The following is a 25092-nucleotide window of genomic DNA, read 5'->3' on the forward strand; positions in this document are numbered from 1 at the left end:
GTCCTTTAATTGCTCCAAGTAGGAAGAATCAGCAGAAACAGCAGTGCAAGTAGACCGAGTTGAAGCACAATGAGAGGAATAGAGCATTCAAGACATTCACTGCCCACCACGGAGTTGGCCATATGGTGTATTCTGAAGTGTAAACATACCTCATTTTATTGCACTGCATTTTACTGTGCTTCACAGATAGTAAATGGAGTAGATACTTTGTGTCCCAGCAATGATTACCCTCCGAACTTGAGAAATCAATATATTCATTTATACAGTTCTGTCTTGAAAATATGCTGTTGGAGTGTCTTCAAAGCTGCTCTGAGTGGCATGAGAAAACCAATCTATTTTATAACGTTGGATTTTTTAAAAAAAATTTTTAATGTTTATTTTTGAGAGAGAGACAGAGCATGAGGTGGGGGGGGGGGAGTGCGGGGAGAGAAACTGAATCCAAAGCAGGCTCCAGGCTCCAAGCTGTCAGCACAGAGCCCGACACAGGGCTCAAACCCACAGGCAGCAAGATCATGACGTGAAACGAAGTCGGATGCCTAACTGACTGAACCACCCAGGTGCCCCTAACCTTGGATTTTTTTTTTAAAAGCAATTCTTTTGCTGATCTTTGCTGATATTCATCTATTTCAGTCAACAACTTTGGCACTAAGTATCATGTAGCTATTTCCAAACAAATCAAATCTACCCTCAAAGAAGATGAATGATTATTGGTTGCCAGAAGCTTTTGTACACAGCAAATCTGTGATGATAGTGTTACCTGCATTCTGCAGCTGTGAAAACCCACCAACACAGTAATGATGTGAGAAAGCCAGGATTTATACTCTGATTTATGTGACTACAAATGTCTAGGCTCTTTCCTCTGTGCTACCATTCCTGAAAAGAGGGACTTTTGCGACCCATGGGCACATTTGAAATAATGTTTTGTAGATCCCGAAGCAATTTCTAAAAATGAATTTTAGAGTGCTTTCAATAACCAATGCTGAGTAGGAGCTAGTCTCTCCATTTCAGTGATGATAGAATTCATTTGAATTTGGAAGCCCCATCTCTTTAAAATTAAAAAAAAAAAAAGTAATATAGGCATACCTTGGAGATATTAGGAGTTCAGTTTCAGACTGCTGCAATAAAGCAAATATCAGAGTAAAGTGAGTCAAGTGAATTATTTGGCTTCCAGTGCATACAGCAGTTATGTTTATACCTAATTATACTGTATTAAGGGCACAGTAGCATTATGTCTAAAAAATGTACACATCCTAATTAAAAAAATACTTTACTGCTGAAAACATGCTCACCATCTCCTGAGCTTATGGCAAATCATCACAGATCACAGATCCCCGCTACAAATATGGTAATAATGGAACGTTTGAAATATTTCTGGAATTACCAAGGCCTGACACAGGCACACAAAGTGAGTGGATGCTGATGGGAAAATGGTGTCAGTAGATTTGCTCAACACGGGGTGGCCACAAACCTGCAATTTGCAAAAACCGCAGTATCTGTGGAGCACGATACAACGGGGTGTGCCCGTATTATGACTGACGGTGTTTTTCAAAGTGTGGGTCCTGAAACCCTTTGCGTTAGAATCACCCGGAGCTGGTATTGCCCTTTGACCTGGGTAAGAGGGATCCCCAGGGTCATGTAAGGCCCTGATCTGGCTCTCCTTCAGCCATACCCCTTCCCATAGGGCAAGGGGTCCCTGAAGAGTGATCACCCTCCTACCACATCATGCTCTGGTGCTCAGAACCCAGGAATTCCCACTAAACTCAAGGAATCATGACAAGGGCACTCATTCTCATTGTGGTGGAGCGAGATTTGTTCACATGGGTCACCGCAAGGCCCCTCACTCTGTGGGAGGGGCTAGGAGAAGGAAAGGAAAGGAATCCTGCAAGGGTAGGTCGGGGCACCTTTTTTGTCAAGGCCAGGGAATAGAACATCTGTTATTTAACAGTCTGTTTAACTTAAGTTTTTTAGAAGTTCATTTATTTATTTTGAGAAAGAGAGAAAAAATGAGCGGGGGAGGGGCAGGGAGAGAGGCGGGGTGGAAAGAGAGGATCCCCAGCAGGGTCCGCGCTGTCACTGGCGTTAAATTTTAATGAATATATCTAAATAGGGGATGCTGCCTTCCTTTGTACTCTTGGCCGAGAGAACGGGCCTGGCCCACCCTGGGGGGCTGTTGGCATGCACTTTCCCAGAGCCCATTCCAGACTTCTGCGTCAGAAGCTGAGGGGACAGGCGGGGGCCTGCACTTTAACCTGCTCCCCAGGCGATGCTCTCGCGCCCTAAGCTGAGAGCCAGGGCTGGAAGGTGACTCTGAGATCATGTCCAAAGTGCTCTGGCTGCTTCTTCGCAGGCTGGGGCTTCAGCATGGGCACCAATTACCACTTCCACAGCTGGCGGGTGTTTGTCATCATCTGCGCTCTGCCCTGCACCGTGTCCATGGTGGCCCTGAGGTTCATGCCAGAGAGCCCACGGTTCCTGCTGGAGGTGAGTCAGCACCCCCACCGCCCCCACCCCATGTGAGAGCCCTTTAGCCCCGCGTCCCCTCCTGCCTGCAGGTTGCAAACCACCCCCTCTGTTGGCCGACCTGGGCCCATCATTATGTCTGGCTTCACTGCCATCCGCGGTGGCCGCGCACCCTGGATCGCAGACTGTCAGGGGCGGAGGGGCGCAGGGGCTCCCCGAGTGCAGAGTGGGACAGGGCTCCCCCAGGCTGGGTGGCGGTGGAGGGGGCTTCCCGACGCTGCCTCCAGCCCCCACTCTCTCCAGAGGCTCTTGAAAGCGGTGGGGTGTTTTTTCAAGTGGCTGCAGCGAGATCTGTGGCAATACTTGTGTGGTTCCCAAGTCCATGAGGACTCTTGACCATCCGGACCATCTGAGAGTTTCTGCTGGTGTCTTGAGAGAAGAATCCTTCCAGCTCGGGGTGGGGTGGGGCACTTGGGCTTGTGGTGGTCAGACAGGGTGGGGCTGGCAGAGGAGAAATCTCTTCCACCCCCAATTCTGAGTCCACTTATGTGTTTCCTTCTAGATCTTTCTACAGAGTGATCAGCTTGTCAAATTCCTTTTGTCCCATTGATCAGGGGCAGACACAGCAGGGGTTTTGTTGTTGTTGTTTGTTTGTTTGTTTTCGTTTTGTTTTAACCAGGGATATCTCAAAATACACCCTTTGTTGTGTATTAGTTTCAAAGGACTCTGTTACAAACCGAGTGGCTTAAAGTAACAGAAATTGTCTCACAGTTCTGGAGGCTGGAAGTCCAACATCAAGGTGTCAGCTGGGCCACGTTCCCTCTGAAGTCTGTAGGGCAGTCCTTCCTTGCGTCTTCCAGCTTCTGGTGCTTTGCTGGCAGTCGCTTGGCTCACGGCTGCCTCACTCCACTTCCTGCCCGAGTCATCCCAGGTGGTCTCCTGGTGTGTGTCTATATTCCTATGGCTGGCTTTTTATAAAGACTCTAGTCGAACCAGATTAGGGGCCCACGCTGCTCCAGGAGGACCTCGTCTTAATTACATCTACAGCAACCCTCTTTCCAAATAGGGTCATGTTCCAAGGTCCTGGGGTGGGAGGAACACAATTCAATTGTAACATATTGCTGCTTTGCTCTCCCTAGTCAGAGAGGAACGTGGCTCCCACTTAGTGGTCCATGCAATTTTTAGAAAATGTTTGTTGGGGCGCCTGGGTGGCTTGGTCGGTTAAGCGTCCGACTTCGGCTCAGGCCATGATCTCACGGTCCGTGAGTTGGAGCCCCGCGTCGGGCTCTGTGCTGACAGCTCAGAGCCTGGAGCCTGTTTCAGATTCTGTGTCTCCCTCTCTCTCTGCCCCTCCCCTGTTCATGCTCTGTCTCTCTCTGTCTCAAAAATAAATAAACGTTAAAAAAAAAAAAGTTTAAAAAAAATGTTTGTTTATTTTTGAGATCAAGAGCACCAGAGGGGGAGGAGCAGAGAGAGAGGGAGACAGAGGATTTGAAGCGGGCTCCACACTGTCAGCAGCAACCCCGACTCGGGGCTCAAACTCACAAACCGTGAGATCATGACCTAAACTGAACTCGGACACACAACCGACTGAGCCACCTGGACGCCCCAGCAGTCCATTCAACTTTACAACTAGGAGTGTTGTACTGTGTGATGGGAATAGTGTATAATGAAGTAATGTCTCACATTTTTTACAGTTTTAAAAAAGTGTTTATTTTTGAGAGAGACAGAGCATGAGCGAGGGAGGGGCAGAGAGAGAGAGAGGGAGACGCAGAATATGAAGCAGGCTCCAGGCTTGAGCTGTCAGCACAGAGCCCGACGCGGGGTTCGAACCCACGAACTACCGTGAGATCATGACCTGAGCCGAACTTGGACACTTAACCAACTGAGCCACCCAGGCGCCCCGAGTAGTGCCTCCCATTTGCACCTGGAAGGCGCTACCCTGTTATCCTTCCAAGATGGGCTGGGGGCGGACATTAGTCCTAGTCCTTCACGAGCCCTGGATGGCCGCGAGTCCCTGTCTAATCACCACACACTCAGATGCATAGGGTTTCCAGCCCTACTCAGCCACAGATTTCTCATTCCTCTATGCTTGCTTTAACCAGATGGGCAAACACGACGAAGCCTGGATGATCCTCAAGCAAGTGCATGACACCAACATGAGGGCGAAGGGGGCCCCCGAGAAGGTGTTCACGGTGAGTGTGTGGCATCTATGCCAACAAAGGGGGGGACTGTCCTTTTTCACTAGCTTGTCTTGCTAAAAATTAATTTTATTCTATTATTATATTAATTGGACAAAGGAAGTATACAGTAAAACCCCTGACCTTCTATGGGGATAAGCATATGTACATATATTTACATTGACATATTTTTAAGAGTACTCATAAGCATTCTGTCTGTTGTCTCAGAATTATCCTTTTTAAAACATGTTTATTTCTGAGAGAGAGAGAGAGAGAGAGAGAGAGAGAGAGAGAGAGAGAGAGAGAATGAGCAGGCGAGGGGCAGAGAGAGAGGGAGACACAGAATCCAAAGCAGACTCCAGGCTCTGAGCTGTCAGCACAAAGTTCAACGTGAGGCTCGAACCCACGAACCACGAGATCATGACCTGAGCTGAAGTCACATGCTTAACCTACTGAGCCACCCAGGCACCGCACAGAATTATCCTTTTAATAAACATTAATGTTGGGAACATTAACACAGTTTCTCTGGACATGTCCGGGAATACTAGAAATTTATTTACCCTGTTTTGTTACTTTGTTCCTGTTAACATTGTTGCAGTGAACCTTCTCACCCACGTGGTTGCTTCCCCTTCCAGTTCTGGGGTTGGTTTTCCAACTAGATTCCTAGAAATAAAATGACTGGCTCAAAAAGCACTAGGATTTTTATAGCTCTTGAGTTATCTTGCCAAATTACATTTCAGTCGGATTGTGCCAATCTAAGTGTTGCAAGCAACAGGAGAGCCGTTTCTCTTAGGCTGAATTTTGTTTCTTGCTGGTTTAATAAGTGAAGAACTTGTGAGCGTCAGTTTCCACGACGAAGATGTCCTGTTAGTTACCACGGTCTATGCTCCCCTGGCCAAGGTCTGTGGCTGGTGAGGGAGGAATGGCTCGCTGAGGGTCTCTGAGCACCTGTTTGCATAACTTCCTTTCAGGCTGACTTCAAATCCATTTCCACAAGGAAGCCCTTCTTGGGGTAACTGCCTCCAGCTCCGATTCACTGCTTTCGCTTCTTTGGCCTCTGCCATCGATTCTGGACAGAACACTTGTCCTTGTTAACTGTTGCTTACAAGCCCCAAGGCTCAGGCAGGACCATGTGGTGGCTACGAATCCACAACCCAGAGCAAGACAGTCTGGGTCCAAATCCCAGTTTTGATACTTTCTAGCTGTGTGGGCTTAGGCAAGGCACTCTCTCTGCCTCAGTTTCCTTCTTGTGAAAAAAAACCCGATAATAATATCTGTAAATATGGTTATGGTAAGGATTGAATAAATGACCTAAGCCAGTATCTGCCTTGGAGCAGGGGCTACATAAGTGTTAATTATTATTGAAAAATGTTATGACCTGTTATTTTTCATAAATTAAACCAAGCAATAAATGGCTGCTGTTCAATGGCCTGTTTCTGTCGATTCCAATGCTCCTAAAAATATCTAAAATATGACACCAGTGCTTTTATGACACACATTTATTAAGAAGCACGACTAACAGAAACACTCCAAGTGAAAGATGTTAAGGGCGTGCATGGTCCTCCCAGGACCCCCACCCCTACCGCTGTCTGCGATGGGTTGTAATCCTGCAGGCGTGGACACCAGATGTTAGTGGGGCTCCCTGCCCACTGGGCGTGCTTGGCTCCGTCCTGCCCCCCCTCCCCATCCCCACCCATGCCCCAGACTGTTCTCCAAACTCCTGCTTATTCCTTAGAGACAGACACAAAGACATACACGTATAGACACACACACATTCAGACACACAGACACATGTATACAAACACACACAGACACAAAGACACATGCACACACAGACAGACACAGACACACGTCATTTGTACCAGGCATTTGCGAGTTTAATAGCCTTCCTGACAATTTAGGAACTTCCTCACAGAGCACACAGCCTTCTTCCCCTTCCCCCACTTTTCCTCCTGCTTTTTAGCCTTTTCTCTCTTTCCCCTGCCCTCCCTCTGGCTCATGCACCACAGGTCACTGGTCTCTGTCATTCCCTGAGCTCTCAAGCAGTCTGTTGGTGTATTTACTCCAAGCAAACCCAGAGCCCTCCTGAGAGGTGTCTTGCTGGATGATTGCTCTCTGCCTCGTTTGTGCACCTGTCCCTGCCTTTCCCAGTAGCTGTAAACTCTTCCTGGCCTCCGTCTCACCCAGGTGGCCCTGCGGTATCTGACACACGGTGGCTTCCCTGACTGCTGCTTCTGGAAGGACCGCTTCTAAATCAACCGTGTGGGTTTGCCAGACCAGGAGTGGTTTTTAGGGAAGCAATCCCACATTCTCTCTTAACGTGTTCAACCTTAAGCAGCCTAATTTTGAGGAAGGAGGTCTCAGCCTGGAAATCAATAAACCGGAAGCCTCTGGTTTCCAAAGGCAAAAACTCAGCCTTTCCCTCGCGCCCTAGAGCCCCTCACCTTGGGGATGGACGTGTATCTCGAGGAAGAGTTCAGGCGGGGATCCCTGAGTGGGGAGGTGGGTACTGTGACCCGTGGGCATTTTGTTACTCCAGCCCACATGCTGGTCCACGAGTCTTTAGGCATCACCCCTGCTTTTAGTAGTTTTCTTCTAACAGGAGAGAGAATTAAAAAGGTTGTGGCCTCAGCATTCCCTGCTGACTTTGTAATCCTCTTAATTATGTAGAAGTGAGTGAGTGGATGGGCCAGGGGGAAAGAAAAGAAAGAACAACCAGAAAGTGCTGACAGGTCAGAGAGCAGTGGTAGTCGGGAGTGAACTCCAGCCGGATGGGGTTAACTGCTTTGGTCCCAAGTGCTCCCCGCAGCTAATGAAGGCATGAGCAGGAGAGCGACAGATGCCGGGTCCTCGCTTTCGCCTTTGAGCTGCCGGGATTCAGGACACGCTACCCTAAAACATGGCACCTTGGCATATTGAGTGTCTTAAACTGAAGGAGTTTGGGAAAATGGCAGAGGCAGGAAGGTCACTCTGACCTCTCCCCACTCACCCTTCTTCCCTGGAACAGGTCGTTAATCTGCTGTGTGAAGTTACTGTCCCTGTACCAGGAGGAAAGAAGACATTCTTATCACCAGAGATGGGGGGAGGGATCACGAGAAGACTGTGTAAACAAACATTTGTTTGTAAATCAATGCTTTGGTCCCAGTTACTTCTTCACCATTTACTACCCTTAGCCCAAACCCCTTTGTCTTGTCAATTCTTTACAAATTCCTTGGTTCCTGATCTAAAAGGAATAAAAGCTTTCTGCTCTGCTCACTTCTTCGTTCTCTTTGGAAGGCTCCCTGTACATGTTAAAATTCAATCGAATGTGTAGGTTTTTCTCCTGTTAATTTATCTTTGTCAGTTTAATTTTCACACCCAGCCTGGGACGCTAAGAGGGGTGAGGAAAACTTTCTGCTTCCCTACAAAGCCCTAGTTTTCAGCCACCCCATTTACTGACTGCCTCCCAAGTTTTGGAACTGCCCCCTGGCAGGTGTCCCCAGTGAAATGTTCTGCACGGCTGGGGTGAACACAGGCCATGTCCTGATTTAGACCCAATCAAAGACAAGTATCCTAGTTAATTGTAAATTAGAGTAATTTTGCTTGAAGTTGTTAATACACTCAATCCCTAAATCCCTGGGGAAGAGGGTGTTATTTTTTTCCCCTAGGAGCAACGAAGGGAAAAGATTGCATTTGAGTGTCCATCTTAATGCTTTGGAGTCTGATTTTTGATTGCTTCCTGATTTTGGTGTCAGCCTTCCTCTCTGACCTCTTTTGGCTGCAGCAAGGGCTCACGGTTTCCCTGCAGGTGTCTGATAACATGAAGCCCAGCTCCAGCCGAGAGTTCTGTTGCAGGACCTGTGTGTTCACCCTCCTGTGTCCCCAGGCAGAGAGATTTGCAATGGACACGCACCTGTGGATGGTTGGACACACCCAGGAGGCTCTCAGTGTGCTCATGTCCCTCCAATTTCAGGGAGATGCTTTTACCAGATTCTCAAAGGAGTGCCCAGCACTCCCCCAAGTTTAAGAATTACTGCTTTTAGGGTTTAGAAAAGCATAGCTGTGCTGTCCTCGACCTGGTGCTCAGAGTTAATGAGTCCATTGTCCATATCCAGGGTCTGATTTTTCCCTGTGGACTTCCAGCCCTGTCTCCTCACATGTCCTCACGTTCTCAGATGGCTGAAGAAAGCAATGGAGACACTCTTGTGACTAAAACCTTTATCCCTAGACAAAAGTTTGTTGGAGGGGGTGATGGAAGCTCTGAATTTTTTTTGAATGTTCTTCTGTTTTCCCCCTGAATATGTCTGCAAGCATGAACCTTGGCTAAAAAGAGTTTGTGTGGTTGGGAATCTCCCCAACATGATGGTTGGTTGTAGAATTCAGTGGTTGCTTTAAACATGGATTAACTTGACAGACACTGTGTTGGTGAGTCAGGATTGCTCACAGGGGCTACCTGGTGACATTGGACAAGTCAACACTTTGCAGGGTGCTTGAGGGGGAGCGCTGAGGTATATAACCTTATCCCTACTCCGCATTTATTTGGTTTCTACCAGGAAAACCAGAGACAGCAAGGAGGACATGATTTCTTCCATTCTGCTGTGTTTTAAAAAATATCTTCAGTAGTGGGGCACCTGGATGGCTCAATCAGTTAAGCCTCTGACTCTTTTCTTTTAATTAAAAAATTTTTTTATTTATTAAAAAAATTGTTTAATTTATTTTTGAGAGAGAAAGCACATGAGTAGGGAAGGGGCAGAGAGCGGGGGGAAGAGAGGATCTGAAGGGGGCTCTGTGCTGATAGTAGAGAGCCTGATGTGGGGCTCAAACTCAAAACCATGAGATTGTGACCTGGGCCACCCAGGTACCCCAAGCATCTGACTATTTACTTTGGCTCAGATCATGATCTCACAGTTCGTGAGATTGAGCCCTGTATTAGGCTCTGCACTAACAGTGCCTAGGATTCTCTCTCTCTCTCTCTCTGCCTCTCCTCTCTCTCTCTCGGTCTCAAAATAAATAAATAAACATTAAAAAAATATCTTAAGTAGCAACACCTTCCCCAACACACACACACCATTGCTTACATGGGTCCTAGACTTCTGTGATATTAATAGTTAATACCCATTAAGGATTGATTTGTGGATTTCAAGGTGCAGTCAACTCTAGTGTAGGCAAATCAGATACAGATGGGAATTCAGTGTAGTATGTCTGACGAATATAAATTTCTCAAAAGCATGATCTAATGAAAAGATGGGTTCATCTTGTCTGCGGTAGGATGTACCTGTCTGGGAAAGAGCCCTAAGAGAGGCCATGTCCATCTTTGGTTAAGATCACTGAACTAGAGGGTCATCAAAGGCTCCTGTAGCCCTTGATAACTTACGTAAAGTCAGTTACACTAAATGAAACATTGAAAAGTGTGACACAAAGTGGGGTTAAGATTGTCTCCATCATCTTTGTTTTGCAGGTGTCCCACATCAAAACTCCCAAGCAAATGGATGAATTCATTGAGATCCAAAGTTCAACAGGAACTTGGTACCAGCGCTGGCTGGTCAGGTTCAAGACCACTTTCAAGCAGGTATGCCTGGGAACATGCAGGAGATGAGAGGGAGTAGGCAAGCTGTAACTTCGGTGGATGAAGGATAAAGACCCTGAATGCCCCCATCAACCTAAGGCAGTGTGATGGGAGGAAGTACCTTGGACGGGCATGTTTGGGACGTAGCTCATGCCAGCTTCTCACTCCCTGGGTGACTTGAACCACAAACTCTCTAAACCTTAGTGCTTTTCTTCGCTCTTCCTCCCCAAAGAAGAGATTTTGAATGCAGGTGCAACGTCTACTCTTAGTAAACATCCTTCTCTCTAGCATCTTCTTTTTACATAATTCAGAGGAAGAAAGGAGTGAATGAAATAGAAGATTCCTTGAAGTGTGTTGGAGATTTCTGAGAAAGTCTCTGTGTAGAGCAAGGCCATTTCTCTGGAGAAGTGACTTCTCTAGTCAAGTTGCTGTCGAGCACTGAGGCAGCCAATGACCTTCGTTTTGAACGGCTGTTAAATGTTGGGAATATCACCCGTTCCCACACAGGGAGCAGAACTCACTACTCAAGGTTATTCAGTGTCTCAGAATCCCAACTCAGTGTGCTTTTGATGACATGTGTGGAATATTGTCATGTTCCCAGGAAAGATGCTCTAGGACTGTTATGTTGGAGGCTGAGGCCAGGCAGTGAGAAGAGAAGAGACTTTCTTTGTTATTTGAACAGCGTTGCTGCTTCTAGGAGACCGTGGTTCCTCATTCTCTCGTGGGTTCCTTGCGAATTTATCAGAACATCTTAGAAATGAGATCTTCCAGGTCACAAGTCCCTTGCTTTAATAACTTTTCTCTGTGTGGGTTACAGGTCTGGGATAATGCTATGTACTGCGTGATGGGACCCTACAGGATGAACACACTGATTCTGGCCGTGGTCTGGTTCACCATGGCTTTAAGGTAAATTCTGTCTTACTTAACCTCCTTAATTTCCCTGTGCAAGTGCCTCATCTATAAATTACCGAAGATTACAATTAGTTCTAACACATAGAGTCTGGATGCTTTTGGCTGCAAGTAACAGGCAACCCATTCTAGTAGCTTCTACAACAAGGGCATGTCTTCTCCTTTGTAACAAGAATTCCATAGAGAGACAGGCTCAAGGTGGCATTTCAGCCTCAGGCTATAGTTTTCCTGGTGATAGCCAGATGCCTGACCTCTTCTTGGCATCCCGTCAACAATGGGGGTGGGGTGCCTGGGTGGCTCAGTCGGTTAAGCGTCCAACTTCGGCTCAGGTCGTGACCTCGGGTTTTGTGAGTCCGAGCCCTGCGTCGAGCTCTGTGCTGACCGCTCAGCCTGGAGCCGGCTCTGGATTCTGTGTCTCCCATTCTCTCTACCCCTCCCCTGCTCGTGCTTTGTATCTCTCTGTCTCAAAAATAAATAAACATTAAAAAAATTAAAACAAAACAAATCAAACAAAAACACCAATGGGAAAATGTTCCAAGGAGGAAGAGGCTGCCTCTCTCTGAGCTCCTGCTTTTATCTTCAATTTTTTAAAATGTTTATTTATTTTTGAGAGAGAGAGAGAGAGAGAGAGAGAGTGTGAGCAGGGGAGGGGCAGAGAGAGAAAGAGACACAGAATCCGAAGCGGGCTCCAGGCTCTGAGCTGGCAGCACAGAGCCCGACGCGGGGCTCAAACTCACGGACCGTGAAATCATGACCTGAGCCGAAGTCGGATGCTTAACCAACTGAGCCACCCAGGCGCCCCCCGAGCTTCTCTTTTTAACAGCAAGGAATGCTTTCTCAGTAGCACACCCCCCTCCCCAGCAGCCTTTCTCTCTGCTTTATTAGCCAGATGTGTCACACACCTACTGCCTAACTAATCACTGGCAAAGGGGATGTGATTTACCAGGGATTTCAGACTAGTCAGGATTGGCCTCTGAGCTAAAGATACCATTGCTGCTGAAACAAAATCTAGCTTCTGTTCTTGAGGAACAAGCAGGGAACAAGGCCTGAGTAGGCGGCCATCAGTTGCACTGTGATTTTAAATAGATAAAACAGTGAAACATTGCAATAATGTCCCCCCCCCCCCCAATAAGGAAAATCGAATGTAACAGGATTGGTGATTAGCTGGCTCCTCTCTTAACTGGTAGGTTCTCATCCCTGTCATTTCATGCCCCTCCAAATATAATGACCCTCTTTATGCCACTTCAGCCATTTACCGCATTGTGAGGCTACTTACTGTAGGTAGAAAGTGCTTGCAGTAGTTTCTGGCACTTAATAAGTGCTCAATAAATTGCTGTTATCAGCGAGAAACTTTCAATGAGATTTTAAACTTCCGTTTGTGAAATTGCTTTGTTCACCGTCACTTGTACCCAAAGGAAATTAAAGGGGGTCTATTAGCTCTTTGACTCATGGAGGAACATGGCGAGACCTACTTTCTCTCCATACCTATTCATGGAGACCCGAATAGGTAAAGCTAGAAAGTAAACCAGACCCTATTCCCCCCCACTTCCTCTGTCTAAATGAGAAGGAAACATTTGAGAAGCTAAAGATAGTAAACACAAGGATTCAATTCTCTGATAGTTCTAAAATAGGTCTTATTTATATTTATTTACATCTGATTTAATTTTGTTGAACAGGCAATGCATTTCAAATGTTGAAACAATAGAGAGGTATAGACATAGTTTCTCATTCTTATTTCTTCTTCATTTCTTTATTTTCTTTATTTATTCTTTATTTAAAGGAACACACATCTGCTTTTCTCACTCAACAGTATATTCGATACATTTGTCATCCCAGTAAATGGAGATAGTCTTACCTCTTGCTTCACAGTTTTAGATTCCTGTTTTTGCTCCTGCCTAACGGAGTTGGCCAAGACGTAAGATGTGGTGTTAAACAGTGGTGGGGATAATAGGTGTCCTGGTCTTGTTTCTGATGTTAGTGAGAGTGCCTTTACCATTTCCTTTTTGAACTGAGATGTGTATCTTCTTATGTGTTAAGGAAGTGCCCACCGGTTCCCAATCTATTGGTGTTTCTTTAAGTCAGGAATGACATTTTTAAAAAAGTCACATGGCTTTTCAGCATCTATGGAGATGGTTGTGATTTTTTCCTGAGATCTGTTCGTGTGATGAGTGATAATACTGGAGTTTCTAATCATGAACCATATTCATACATTTAAAATGAGCTTGATTTACACCAGCCTAGGAATGTGGACTCTGATCATGAAGGCACAAAGCATGTTGCTGCTCGAATGTGCTGTCTTCTCTATTACAGCTACTATGGACTGACGGTTTGGTTCCCTGATATGATTCGGTATTTTCAAGACGTAGAATACAAGTCCAAAATGAAGGTGTTTGTCGGTGAGCACGTATACGATGCCACCATCAACTTCACGATGGAGAATCAGATTCACCGACGCGGGAAACTTGTGAACGACAAGTAAGTGAGAGACCACGGACTCTCCCCGGATCAAGGTGATAGTCTGCGGGGACTGTTCTTGGCAGGGGGGCCATTGGAAAGAGAATTCAATATGGCAGGAGGATGAGCTCCGAGGCTATTGTAGTACCATGGCTTTACTCTGTTGCCAGAGATATAATGAGGCATCCTGGGGCTCTGTGTGGTGCTGGCCTCCAGTCATCCCTAATCTCCTGGCTAGAGGCTGATTCATCCAAGGATGGGGACATTTGACTGAGGAGAGGCAATCAGACCACTTTTCCTGAGACCTCACACCTTTAATGGAGATGCCCACAGGGCTGTGGCCTCTTACCCTCTCAACCCAGAGGGTTGAGATCCCTATGCCAAACCAATGTCTGGTTTTGAGGTTTTTCTTTGAGTTTGGAAGTTCTCTAGAAGCGACTCCAGATGCTGATATGATGCTATCTTATATGATTCTTTCATCTAATATTACCTCCGAGGGTGGGTCTGCATGGCTCACTGCCATAAAGAGGGGCAAAAGCAGTGCTGTCTTGCAAGAATCCACATCTTTGTGGGGCTGTCTCATCAATCCCTTTTACTTCTCTTCCCATTCCTGGGACCAGTGACATGGACCGTCCCCCGCACTGGGCTTTAAGAATGCCTCTTTGAGGCCGGTCTCTGCAGGCCCCCAGATGGGTCCAGGACAGTACATTAAAGCTGACCCCAGACCACATGATTTACTCAGCCGAACGTTTACTCCTGTTTCCCTTCCTGAATTGCACTTTGCAGGCTCATCAAGCCAGGCTGCATGGTGGCACCAGAAATACCCAGGTAGTTCAGTGTCAGTGATGTAAACTGCTCCATATTTACCACCTCTGTACAAGGTTTGACACCAAGAATTCCGCCCTGCGGTGCATGGGGTCCCACGGTCCCTGTGCCCAGCTAAGCATCTGAGAGAAGTGGCCCTGGCCATCAGTCAGCCACACTGGGAGAGGAGCCTGTGTCTGGGTGCAGTCCAGGGAGGATAGGAGGATGTCTGCTGCAGGCTAGCCTGGATTGCTCTGATAGGCTGCCCCTTAGCAAACATTCGCTGCTCTTTAGGATGAGACAGAGAGTGTCAGATGAAAAGGGGAATATTATTTCTACAAATATGAGACCTTTGGGGAAGAAGGTTAGGACCAAGCATGAGTGGACAAGGAATTCAGACTTTCAGATGATGTGTTTAAAAAAAAATTATTAATTTTTTTTCAAGAGAGAGAGAGAAGGAGAGAGAGGGGAGGGATAGAGAGAGAGAAAACCTTGGTGCGCCTGGGTGGCTCAGTCGGTTAGGTGTCCGACTCTTGGTTTCAGCTCAGGTCATAATGTCACGGTTTCGTGAGTTCAGGCCCCACGTCCGGCTCTGTGCTGCAGTGCGGAGCCTGCTTGGGGTTCTCTCTCTGCCTTTCTCTCTGTCCCTCCCCCACTCTGTCTCTGTCTCTCTCAAAATAAATAAACTTAAAAAAGAAAAAAAAAACCTTAAAAAAAAGAAAAGCTCAAACGGGCTCCATGCTCTGCTCAGAGCCCGCCACGGGGCTTGATCTCATGACCTTGGGATCGTGGCCTGAGCCCAAATCAGGCGGTGGTTGTTCAGCCTGATGGCCACCCAGGCGCCCCATAGATGATGTTTGTTTAAATGCAGAAGTCCGGTCACAAACATCTACACACTTACTGCCCACGCATGCACATGGCCTCTGTGCAGACACTTCAGTCACTGAAATCTGCTGAGAGTGGTCACTCCAGCGATGGCAGCTAGTGGGGATGGACGGCAGTTACCCCGGGATTTCTCACTCTCAGGGCTCTTTGCTGTTAAGTCAGGCGACTTTGTGCTGACGTTGCCAAGGAAGAAATGTTGCCCTTGCTTTATAAGAACTCTTTGTAAGTGTTGGAAACTAAGGGACATTACGGATGGCCAGATGTCACCCATGATGTGACACCATTCCCTGCACAGACCGAGTCAGTAAAAAAGACCTCATTTATGAAGTTTCCAATGTTCATTGATATTCTATTGTGATGTTAGTAGTAGTGACCATAGTATGACATGGCTAATGAGGCTTATAAGCATAACATGACCGTTGACATTATGAAGCATTTCTATGTGCTGGCAGCTGCCTTAAGCGCTTTATATAGACTATTGCATTTGATAGTTTGTTTATTTATTATTATTTTTTAATGTTTATTTTTGAGAGAGAGAGAGAGAGAGAGAGAGAGAGCGAGTGCATGAGCGGGGGAGGGGCAGAGAGAGAGGGATACACAAAGAATCCCAAGCAGGCTCCAGGCTCTAAGGTGTCAGCACAGAGCCTGATGCAGGACTCGAACCCATGGACCGCAAGATCATGACCTGAGCCCAACTCAGACACTTAACCGACTGAGCCACCCAGGTGCCCCTAGACTATTACATTTAATCCTCACAAAAATGATGGAACCCTTCAGGAGGCAAGGAATATGCTTGAGGGTACAGAAACTCAGAGAGGCTGACTGGCTTGCCCAAGTCACGCATCCAATGTAAATAGAACAGTCGGACTTCGATCCCAGACCCTTGGTTAACTCCAGATAGTGTCTCACTGGGAAACTCTCCATTCCCACAGAGGCCCTGTGTCACATGGTATTTTCTGCATTGAAAACTTCATTGCAATGCCAGAAGCCTCATGGTTTGCAACAGGCTGGTTTTAGAGTTCTTAGACCTAGGTACATAGAAAATGGGAACTTCTGATCCACTCAGTTCTTCTAAACTTTCTCAGCCTCCGGAAACTTGTGTCAAGCTTCCGGGTGGGAGTGAGGAGGAAGCCAGGGTTCATGAAAGCAGTGATCTCCAATGGACTCAGGACCCTAGGCGACCATACAGTTATTGCCAAGGGTCTGAGAATACATAGGCATGCCAAGCATTGTCTGAGAATGGATGTAAACATTCCACATGCACAGATATGCTGCCATATTTCTACATTTCAAGAGCACATGGCTATTTTTGTGTAATTAGTAAAATATAAATTCCTTCAAAAGTAGCGGTGAGTTCATTTTAACTTGACATTTATATGTTTTTTAACCAGTGGATCCTAAAAGTAGCCCGCTATCACGTGAAGCCCATATTTTTTACTCCCAGCAAATTGTTTGAATGAATATAAAGGGGGTTTTTTAACTTGGAAGATTAGGAACATTGAAACTGATCTAAGAAATGAAGGAACCTGATTTCTTTTCTTGGATTTTGCTGCCACCTGCCGGTCGTACAGTAGAAGACCCCTCATCTTTGAAAACCCCAAGCCTCTTCCGAGAGTTAACTGCTGCTCTCTAGCTTGGGTGGGACACTTCTCCAATCCACACTTTGCTGATTTTATCCACATTTTGCTAATTTAAAATTTAGATAGAAATTATTTACTTTACTGACTACCCCACATGGGGGAAACCCACAGGCTTTGTCAATAAAAGAGAACCTCTTGAAACCTGAACTTCATCCTGCTGAAAGACCATCTCTGGCACCAAGAAGAAACCAAAGTATACACAGATCAGTTTTGGCCGGTCCCCCAAGCACCATCTGCAGCCTCCTGGTGCATCTAATGGGATCAGGGGGCTCTGAGTTCTCACACCGCTTTTGTGGTAGAACTCATGAGTTTTTGGAAAGTGCAAGAAAGGCAAGAGAAAAAGTTTGTATTCTAAACCCTGAGCCAAAATGTCAGGCCAGGCTTCTCTTACTGTTAATTGAAAGGAGGATAGCGTTTTGCCCCAGAGCATGTGTAAAGTAATTAATTAATTAACTTACCCTTTCCAATGGGAAGGAATTTCTGCTTGGCGGGTCTCCTTTCTGGGAGGGTTAGGACCGGGGAAGGAGATTATACAAGGCAATCAGCCAGGGGAAAAAATAGGAGAAAAGCTATCAGACTCAACACCCAAAAAGCAAATAATCCAGTGAAGAAATGGGTGGAAGACACGAACAGACATTTTTCCAAAGAAGACATCCAGATGGCTAACAGACACATGAAAAGATGCTCAACATCACTCATCATCAGAGAAATACAAATCAAAGCCACAATGAGATACCATCTAATGAATTCTAATGGAAGGTCAGGGGGTTGATCTCTGAAATAAGGCAGCTAGTGTAGCAGAAAAGAGAAGGTTGGTTTCATGCATCACACTGAGGTGTAACCCACACTGTTCAAAGCTCCTTGTAGTGAGGCATGCATAAGAAATTTCTTCAGCTGCAGGGGTCTGTTTCAGGGCAGTGAAGGTCCGTGAACTTCCAAAGGCTGGGAAATGTGTAAATGCACCTTCTGGCTTCTGGGTCTGAGGAAGAAGCTTAAGGGACTAGGTTCTAAGTCTATACGCATCAGAGACTAGCCAAACCCTCTCTGACCTGTGTAAGCCTCCAATTCCATATCTGAGCACCGTAATGTTGAGATATAAAACATACATCATGGTTCAGAGTTGATAAAATTGCTCAGTGTAAAATTTTGTAATTTAATGTAGGCCCTGCCTAGTTCTTTGTGGAGACCCTTCCAGGATATTTTATAACTTAATTGGCTTCTGAAAATGGGTTTGCTTTCTCCCCATCAAACATTTACACAGGTTATTGCAAATAAATAGAGATCCTATTGATTTTGGTGTGTTTATCTGGTATCTAACTAAGCTCTTTTATTAGTCCTAACAGTTTCCCTTTGCTATTGTTATATGATCTCATCATTTGCAAATAACAATTGTTCTGTCTCCTTTCTTTTTAATTCCATTGTGAAATACATCAAATATGTGGAGAATGGAGAATAATGCCAACAACCCTATTCAGAGCACCTAACATTATAAAATCATAAACTAGGCTATATTTACTCCAGATTTTAAAGTAGATTAAATATTACTCACTCTGTGTCACTTGGTGCGATCCTTCCCTCTCCCAAAGCATGATGATCACCATTGCTTTTTTTAAAAAATTTTTAAATGTTTATTTATTTCTGAGAGAGAGAGAGCACAAGCAGGGGAGGGGCAGGGAGAGAGGGAGACACAGAATCCAAAGCAGGCTCCAGGCTCTGAGCTGTCAGCACAGAGCCCGACGGGGGGCTTGAACTCACGAACTGCGAGATCATGACCTGACCTGAAGTTGGATGCTCAGCTGACTAAGCCACCCAGGTGCCCCATGATCACCATTGTTAATAAATTTGGTGTGTTATATTCATGAGTGTTTTTGTATTTTCCCCATGTGTTTATATATCTACAAACATTGTACAGTATTCTTTTGTGTGGTTTAAAGTTTAGATAAATATCATACTATGTTATAAATGTAAATGTATAATTATACTATAAATTTCACAACTTGTTTTTTTGTATAAATTAGGGTTTTGAAGATTCTTTGAATTCGTTAATATAGCTACATAATTCAGTTTCATTAATTTAAATCCCATTATGTGAGCATTCCATAATGTAGTTGTGCTTTATTTATTTGCTTATTTATTTACTTTTTTTTGAGAAAGAGCACTCACACATGTGCACATGTGAGCAGGGGAGGGGCAGACGGAGAGAGAGAATCTTAAGCAGGTTCCACAGCCAGCATGGACACAGGGCTCAATCCTACGACCCTGGGATCAGGACCTGAGCCAAAATCAAGAGTCAGACACTCAACTGACTGAGCCACCCAGGCACCCCTTTGTCTCTTCTTCTTTTGATGGACATTTAAATCATTCGCAGTTTTTGACTATATGTGTTCTTGTGGAAGACGTTTCTAGCTTATATACCTAGAGGTGGAATCGCTGGATGGAAGGATGTGAACACCTTCAGCCTCAGTGCCACACTGGTCTCCACGAGGCTTGTACAAAGTACACTTCCCACTGAGCAGGATGAGTGCACCTGTTTCACTACAACTGGGCTCAGTCTCGGTTTGTGGGATTGAGGAGGGTGATGTGGTCTCTCTGTCATTTAATTGGCATTTTCTAGTCCTGATGAGTTTGAGTATCTTTTCCTGTATTTCTTGGCTCTTCAGGTTTCTTCTTCTGCACCTGTTCATGGGCTCCGTTTATTTCAGTCATTGGATAATCATTTTCATATTAATTTGCATGATATCTGAGTCCCTTCAAGCTGCCATAGCAAAATACCACAGACTGGGTGGCTTATAAACAACAGAAATTTATTTCTTCCAGTTCTGGAGGCTGGAAGTTCAAGGTGAAGGCACAGGGAGATTCTGTGTCTGGTGAGGGTCCTCTTCCTGGTTCCTAGATGGCAGTCTGCTTGCTGTGTGCTCACAAGGAGAAACGCAGGAGGGAGCTTCCTGGGGCCCCTTTTACAAAGGCACCAATCCCCTTCATGACTCTCATGACCTAATTCCTCCCAGGGGCCCTACCTCTTAATACCATCACATTGAGGATTAGGTTTCAACATATGGATTTGGGGGGGACCCACACACTCAGTCTACAGCTCATGAGTTCTTTACATTTATTTGTAAAAACCAATTGTCAACTATATGTTTGAAATTTTTCTGTGTTTTTAAAAAAATAAGTCTTATTTATTATCGAACAATTTTAGTTTCACAGAAAAATTGCAAAGATAGTGCAGAGTTTCCATATACCCAACCCCTTGTTTGTTCTGTTATAATATCTTATATTACCATGGCACATGGGTTACGATTAATAAACCAATATCAGTATGGTATCAGTAAAGTCCATGCTTTCCTTGGATTTCCTTTTACCCGCTGCTCTCTGTCTGTTCCAGGTTCCATCCAGGACACTACATCATAATTAGTGGTCAGTCATGCCTCCTTGGGTTCCTCTCGGCTGTGACATTTTGAGATTTGCTTTTTAACTTTTGCGTAAACTGTCCTTTCTTGGGCAGAGATTTTGTATTCTAACACCAGTTTTGCCACTTACCTTTAAGATTTGTGCCTTTTGGCTCTAATTTAAGAAATCCTTCCTGTTGGAAGTCCAAAGTCATTTTCTGTTTGTTTCTCTAAGTTTGAAAGCTTCTTTTCACACTCCAGCCCTTAATTTGCCTGGAGGTGGTCTCCATCTATCAGAGAAATCATTTGATTTTTCTCCCATAGGAATAACCAGTTGTTTCTACATTTATGAAATTGCCCATCTCTCACCTGTTGCTATGTAGTAACACTTTTATCGTAAGTGACTTTTCCGTATATGTGTGACTGTATTTCTCGGCTTTCCGTTTGGGTCCATGGTTCTAATTTATCTCTTCCTTTACCACGCTGACGTTATTGCTGGAACTTCATTGTTTTGTTGTGTTTCCAGATTCTTCCACCTCGTTCTTAACATTTTTCTTGGCTGATTTTGCCCCTGTGCTGTTCCAGATGAGTTTTAGGATCAAGTTCTAAAATTCCATTAACAACAGCTGGTTGGGATTTTGATTGGAGTGACATAGAAGGTCTAGATTCATCGGGGGACATCTTTACAAAGTAGAATCTTCCAATCATTGAATACCGCATTTCTGTTTACTTAGTCATTGTTTTATGCCCTTCAATATTGGTTTAAAATATTCTCTATAAAGATCTCACGGGGCATGTGGGTGGCTCAGTCGGTTAAGTGCTGACTTCAGCTCAGGTCATGATCTCGTGGTTTGTGAGTTTGAGTCCGCATCGAGCTCTCTGCTGTCAGTGCAGAGCCTGCTTTGCATCCTCTGTCTCCCTTTCTCTGTGCTCCTCCTGCTCTCTCTCTCTCTCTCTCTCTCTCTCTCAAAAATAAATAAACATTACAAAAAATCTCGTATGTATTTTTTGAGGCTTATTACTGATGCTTTATTGTTCCTGCTGCTATTGTGAGTGGGACCTTTACCCTCTCTTTTTCTCCTCTTCCTCCCTCTTCTCTCCTCCTTCTCTTCTCTTTCTTTTCTTGCCCCTTCTTCACCTTTTTCCCTTATACATGTTTTTTTTTTTTTTTGATCTAACACATTGACACAACTCTATTCATTTTGATAACTTCTTGGTAGATTTGCTTGGTTCTTATATGTGGCAAACACATTGACAAAAATTAATGATAATTTTATCTCTTCCTTTCTTCTCCCTATAACTATGTTCTCTTTTCGTTGTGTTGTGCTCAGTGATGGATAGGAGCAGGACTAATGGGTATCTTGACATCAGTGGGTGCTTTTGGTATCTCATCCTTAAATATGATATCTGCTGTATGTTTTGAATCTTAGTCTTTAGAAAGTTAAGAAAAATCTCTGCGGTTTTGATTATGCCGAGCTTCTTTTTTGTCAAAAAAGTATATTGAGTCTGTCAAATGTTTTTCTGCATCTACTATGATAATTATATGGTTTTCTCCTTGGACCTACTCATATGATACGTTAAAATAATAGTTTTTCTGGTTTTCAACCATACTTGATTCCTGGGATCTGTATTACTAATTCATTGTTAATTTGTTTCATGGCAATAGATTGACAAATTTGATTTGCTAAAGTACTATTTAGGATTTTTACACCTGTTCATAAGATGGTATATATTTTCCTTATACTTTTTCCATTTGCCTTTGTTATCAAGTTTATTACCACCCCCCCCCCCCACACACACACACACTTTTTCTTCTAAAACAAATTGTGTAAGGTAGTGGTAGTTGATTCCTTGAGGGTTTGGTAAAGATAGCCTCTCTAACCATATCAGCTTGCCATTAATTGAGGTAACAGATTTTGATTAACAATTCATTTTTAAATGGCATTAATATATTCAGATATGCTCATTTTTCTTTTGGAAAATTATTTCTTTTAAGCTTTAATTATATTGTCACAAAGTTCTTCACAACATTGTCTTATGATATATATGTTTTTATTAGATTTGTAACAATAAATTCTTCCTTTTTACTACTAATACTACCCATTTGCGCTTTTAGTCTTTTTTTACAATCAGTCTTACTGGAGTTTTGCATATTTTATATTTAAATAATAATATTTTTTCTCATATTTCTTTCTTTATGTCTTAGTTTCTTTTTCATATTTCTTGATATTTTTTAAAAAGTGAATGAATTTAATTAGGAACATTTCACTTCAATTTTGCTTCAGCAGCATCAACTTCCTATATCTATTTTATATTTTCCCATAATATTTACTCTTCATCTCAAAATTATTTAGAAGTGTCAAAATATAATATATATATATTTATGTTTTGGCCAGATAATGCAATCTGTATGCTATAGGGCTTTCTTTTTTTAAAGTTCTGTTGTGAGGTGCATACACATTTGTATTGGTTTTGTCTTACTGGTGAATTGATGCCTTTATCATTATGTAATATACCCCTTATTCCCTGATAATATTCCTTGCCCTAAGTTTACTTTATCTGATATTATCTGAATCTCCAGGATTCTTCTGATTGGTATTTACTGTTTCCATTTTTTTCTTTTATTATGTTTTTGGAGTTAAGTAGGTTCCTTATAGATAGCATATAGTTCCACTTTTTCTATCATATTGTTAGCTGTTTTCTCTATTCTCTTTTTTTTACTGTTTTCTGCTCTGTTTTATATTATTTTCATAATTCTGTTTTACCTTCACTACTAGCTTATTATTTATTCCTCTTTTAAAAAAATTGAGTGGTTGCCTTGAGCTTACAATATATATCTTTCATTAATCACTATCTTCAAATAATATATTAACTTCACACGTCATGTGAGAGCTTTTCAATAGAACACTGTCATTTTCTGTCATGTTTTATGCTACTGTCATGCAGTTTACTTTTACATATGCTAGGGCGCACAATATTTTGTGAGAGAGAGGGAGAGAGAGACGGAGGGAGAGAATGAGAACATGTGAACTGGGGAGCATACAGGGAGAGGGAGAGAGAGAGAGAGAGAGGGAGAGGGAGAGAGAGAGGGAGAGGGAGAGAGAGAGGGAGAGGGAGAGGGAGAGAGAGAGGGAGAGAGAGAGAGAGAGAGAGAGAGAGAGAGAGAGAGAGAATCCCAAGCAGGCTCCATGCTTTCAGCACAAAGCCTGATGCAGGGCTCAAAAACACGAACTGCGAGATCATGACCTGAGCTGAAATCAGGAGTCAGATGCTTAACCAACAGAGCCACCCAGGCACCCCCTATTTTTACATTAGACACTCAGTTATCATTTATAGTGACTTAAAAAAGAAAAAAGATGTTTTTTTTTTATATATCCCTATAATTTAGCCATTTCTAGAGGGCTTCATTTCTTTATGAAGATCCAAGTTTCAAATGTAAGTTGATAATATTTGAGGTTCTATGAGTTTCTGCTTGAGGTTCTATGAGTTTCTTGGAGTTGTGGTTTGGCCTGTTTCATTAATTTAGGAAAATTTTTAGCCATTATCTCTTCAAATAGGTCCTATGCCAAATTTTTTCTCTCTTTTCTTTCTGAAATTCCAATTGCACTTACGTTAGATTGTTTGATAGTTTCCCCAAGTCTCTGAATTCTCTTTTCTGGGGTTTCCCCTTTATTTTTCTCTTTATGTTTTAGTTTTGGTAATTTCCCTTGAGTTATATACAAGCTATGTAATTCCTTCCTTGAATATGATGAGTCCCTGATGAGTCCATTAAGGGTATTCTTAATCTGTTGTACTGTTTTAACAAAATTTCTAGCATTTCTATTTGATTCTTTCTAATAGTTTACCTCTTTGTGATAGAATTCTCCATCATGTATGCATGTTATCCACCTTTTCCGTTAGGGCTTTAATATGTTAATTCTAGTTATTTTAAATTAAATAATAATTCCAGCAATGATTATATATATACATATGTATATATATATAGTTTTTATTTATTTATTTTGAGACAGAGAATGTGCAAGCAGTGGGGGCGGGGCGGAGGGGCAGAAGGAGAGGAGAGAATCTTCTTTTTTTAGTTTATTTATTTTTTTTTTGAGAGAGAGAGAGAGGGGGGTAGGGAGGGGCAGAGAGAGAGGGAGAGAGAGAGAATCCCAAGCAGGCTCCACACTGTCAGCACAGAGCTGATGTGGGGCTCGAACTCATGAACCATGAGATCATGACCTGAGCTGAAACCAAGAGTTGGATGCTTAAATGACTGAGCCATCCAGGCACCCTGAAAGAGAATCTTAAGCAGGCTTCATGCCCAGAATGAAGCCCAACGTGGGGCTCCCTCTCCCCACTGTGATACCATGACCTGAGCCAAAATCAAGAGTCACTTAACCAACTCAAACACCTAGGCACCACTTTATTTCTGTTTTTGTAATATTACTTTGTTTTGACATAATGTTTTGTTCTTGCCTCTTTGTGTATCTTGTAATTTTTGGTTGAAAGTCAGATATCTTATGTAGGACAGTAGAGACTTTTTAAAGAAATGGGTACATCTTCTCTTTTGCTAAGCATTTACGGGATATGGGAGTGTTGAGTTGATCTAGTATTTGTGCTTGGTTTCAGTTTTTTTGGTAGCTATTATTACCTTAGAAATTTGTTTTGACTTCCTTTTTATTGGGGTATAATTTATATACAGTAAAATTTGCCCTTTTTACAGTACAGTTCTGTGAGCTTGCCAAGTGCATACAGTCAATCCAAATACAGAATAGATTCGTTACTCCCCAGATTTCCTCATGCCACTTTGCAGTCAATCCTTACTCCACCTCCAGTCCCTGGCA

General features: G+C 43.7%; 1 protein-coding gene across 1 annotated transcript in view; it reads left to right on the plus strand.

The window, feature by feature from the left end:
* The window catches only part of SV2B (synaptic vesicle glycoprotein 2B), a 208697-nt gene that overhangs the window by 163352 nt on the left and 20253 nt on the right, over nucleotides 1-25092 (plus strand). The window contains 5 exon segments of the mRNA XM_007078246.3: nucleotides 2348-2481; nucleotides 4566-4655; nucleotides 10078-10188; nucleotides 11003-11091; nucleotides 13405-13569. Of these exon segments, the coding sequence (XP_007078308.2) occupies nucleotides 2348-2481; nucleotides 4566-4655; nucleotides 10078-10188; nucleotides 11003-11091; nucleotides 13405-13569 (589 nt within the window).

This window comes from Panthera tigris, chromosome B3 (assembly GCF_018350195.1).
Source record: "Panthera tigris isolate Pti1 chromosome B3, P.tigris_Pti1_mat1.1, whole genome shotgun sequence".
Classification (NCBI taxonomy): Eukaryota; Metazoa; Chordata; class Mammalia; order Carnivora; family Felidae; genus Panthera; species Panthera tigris.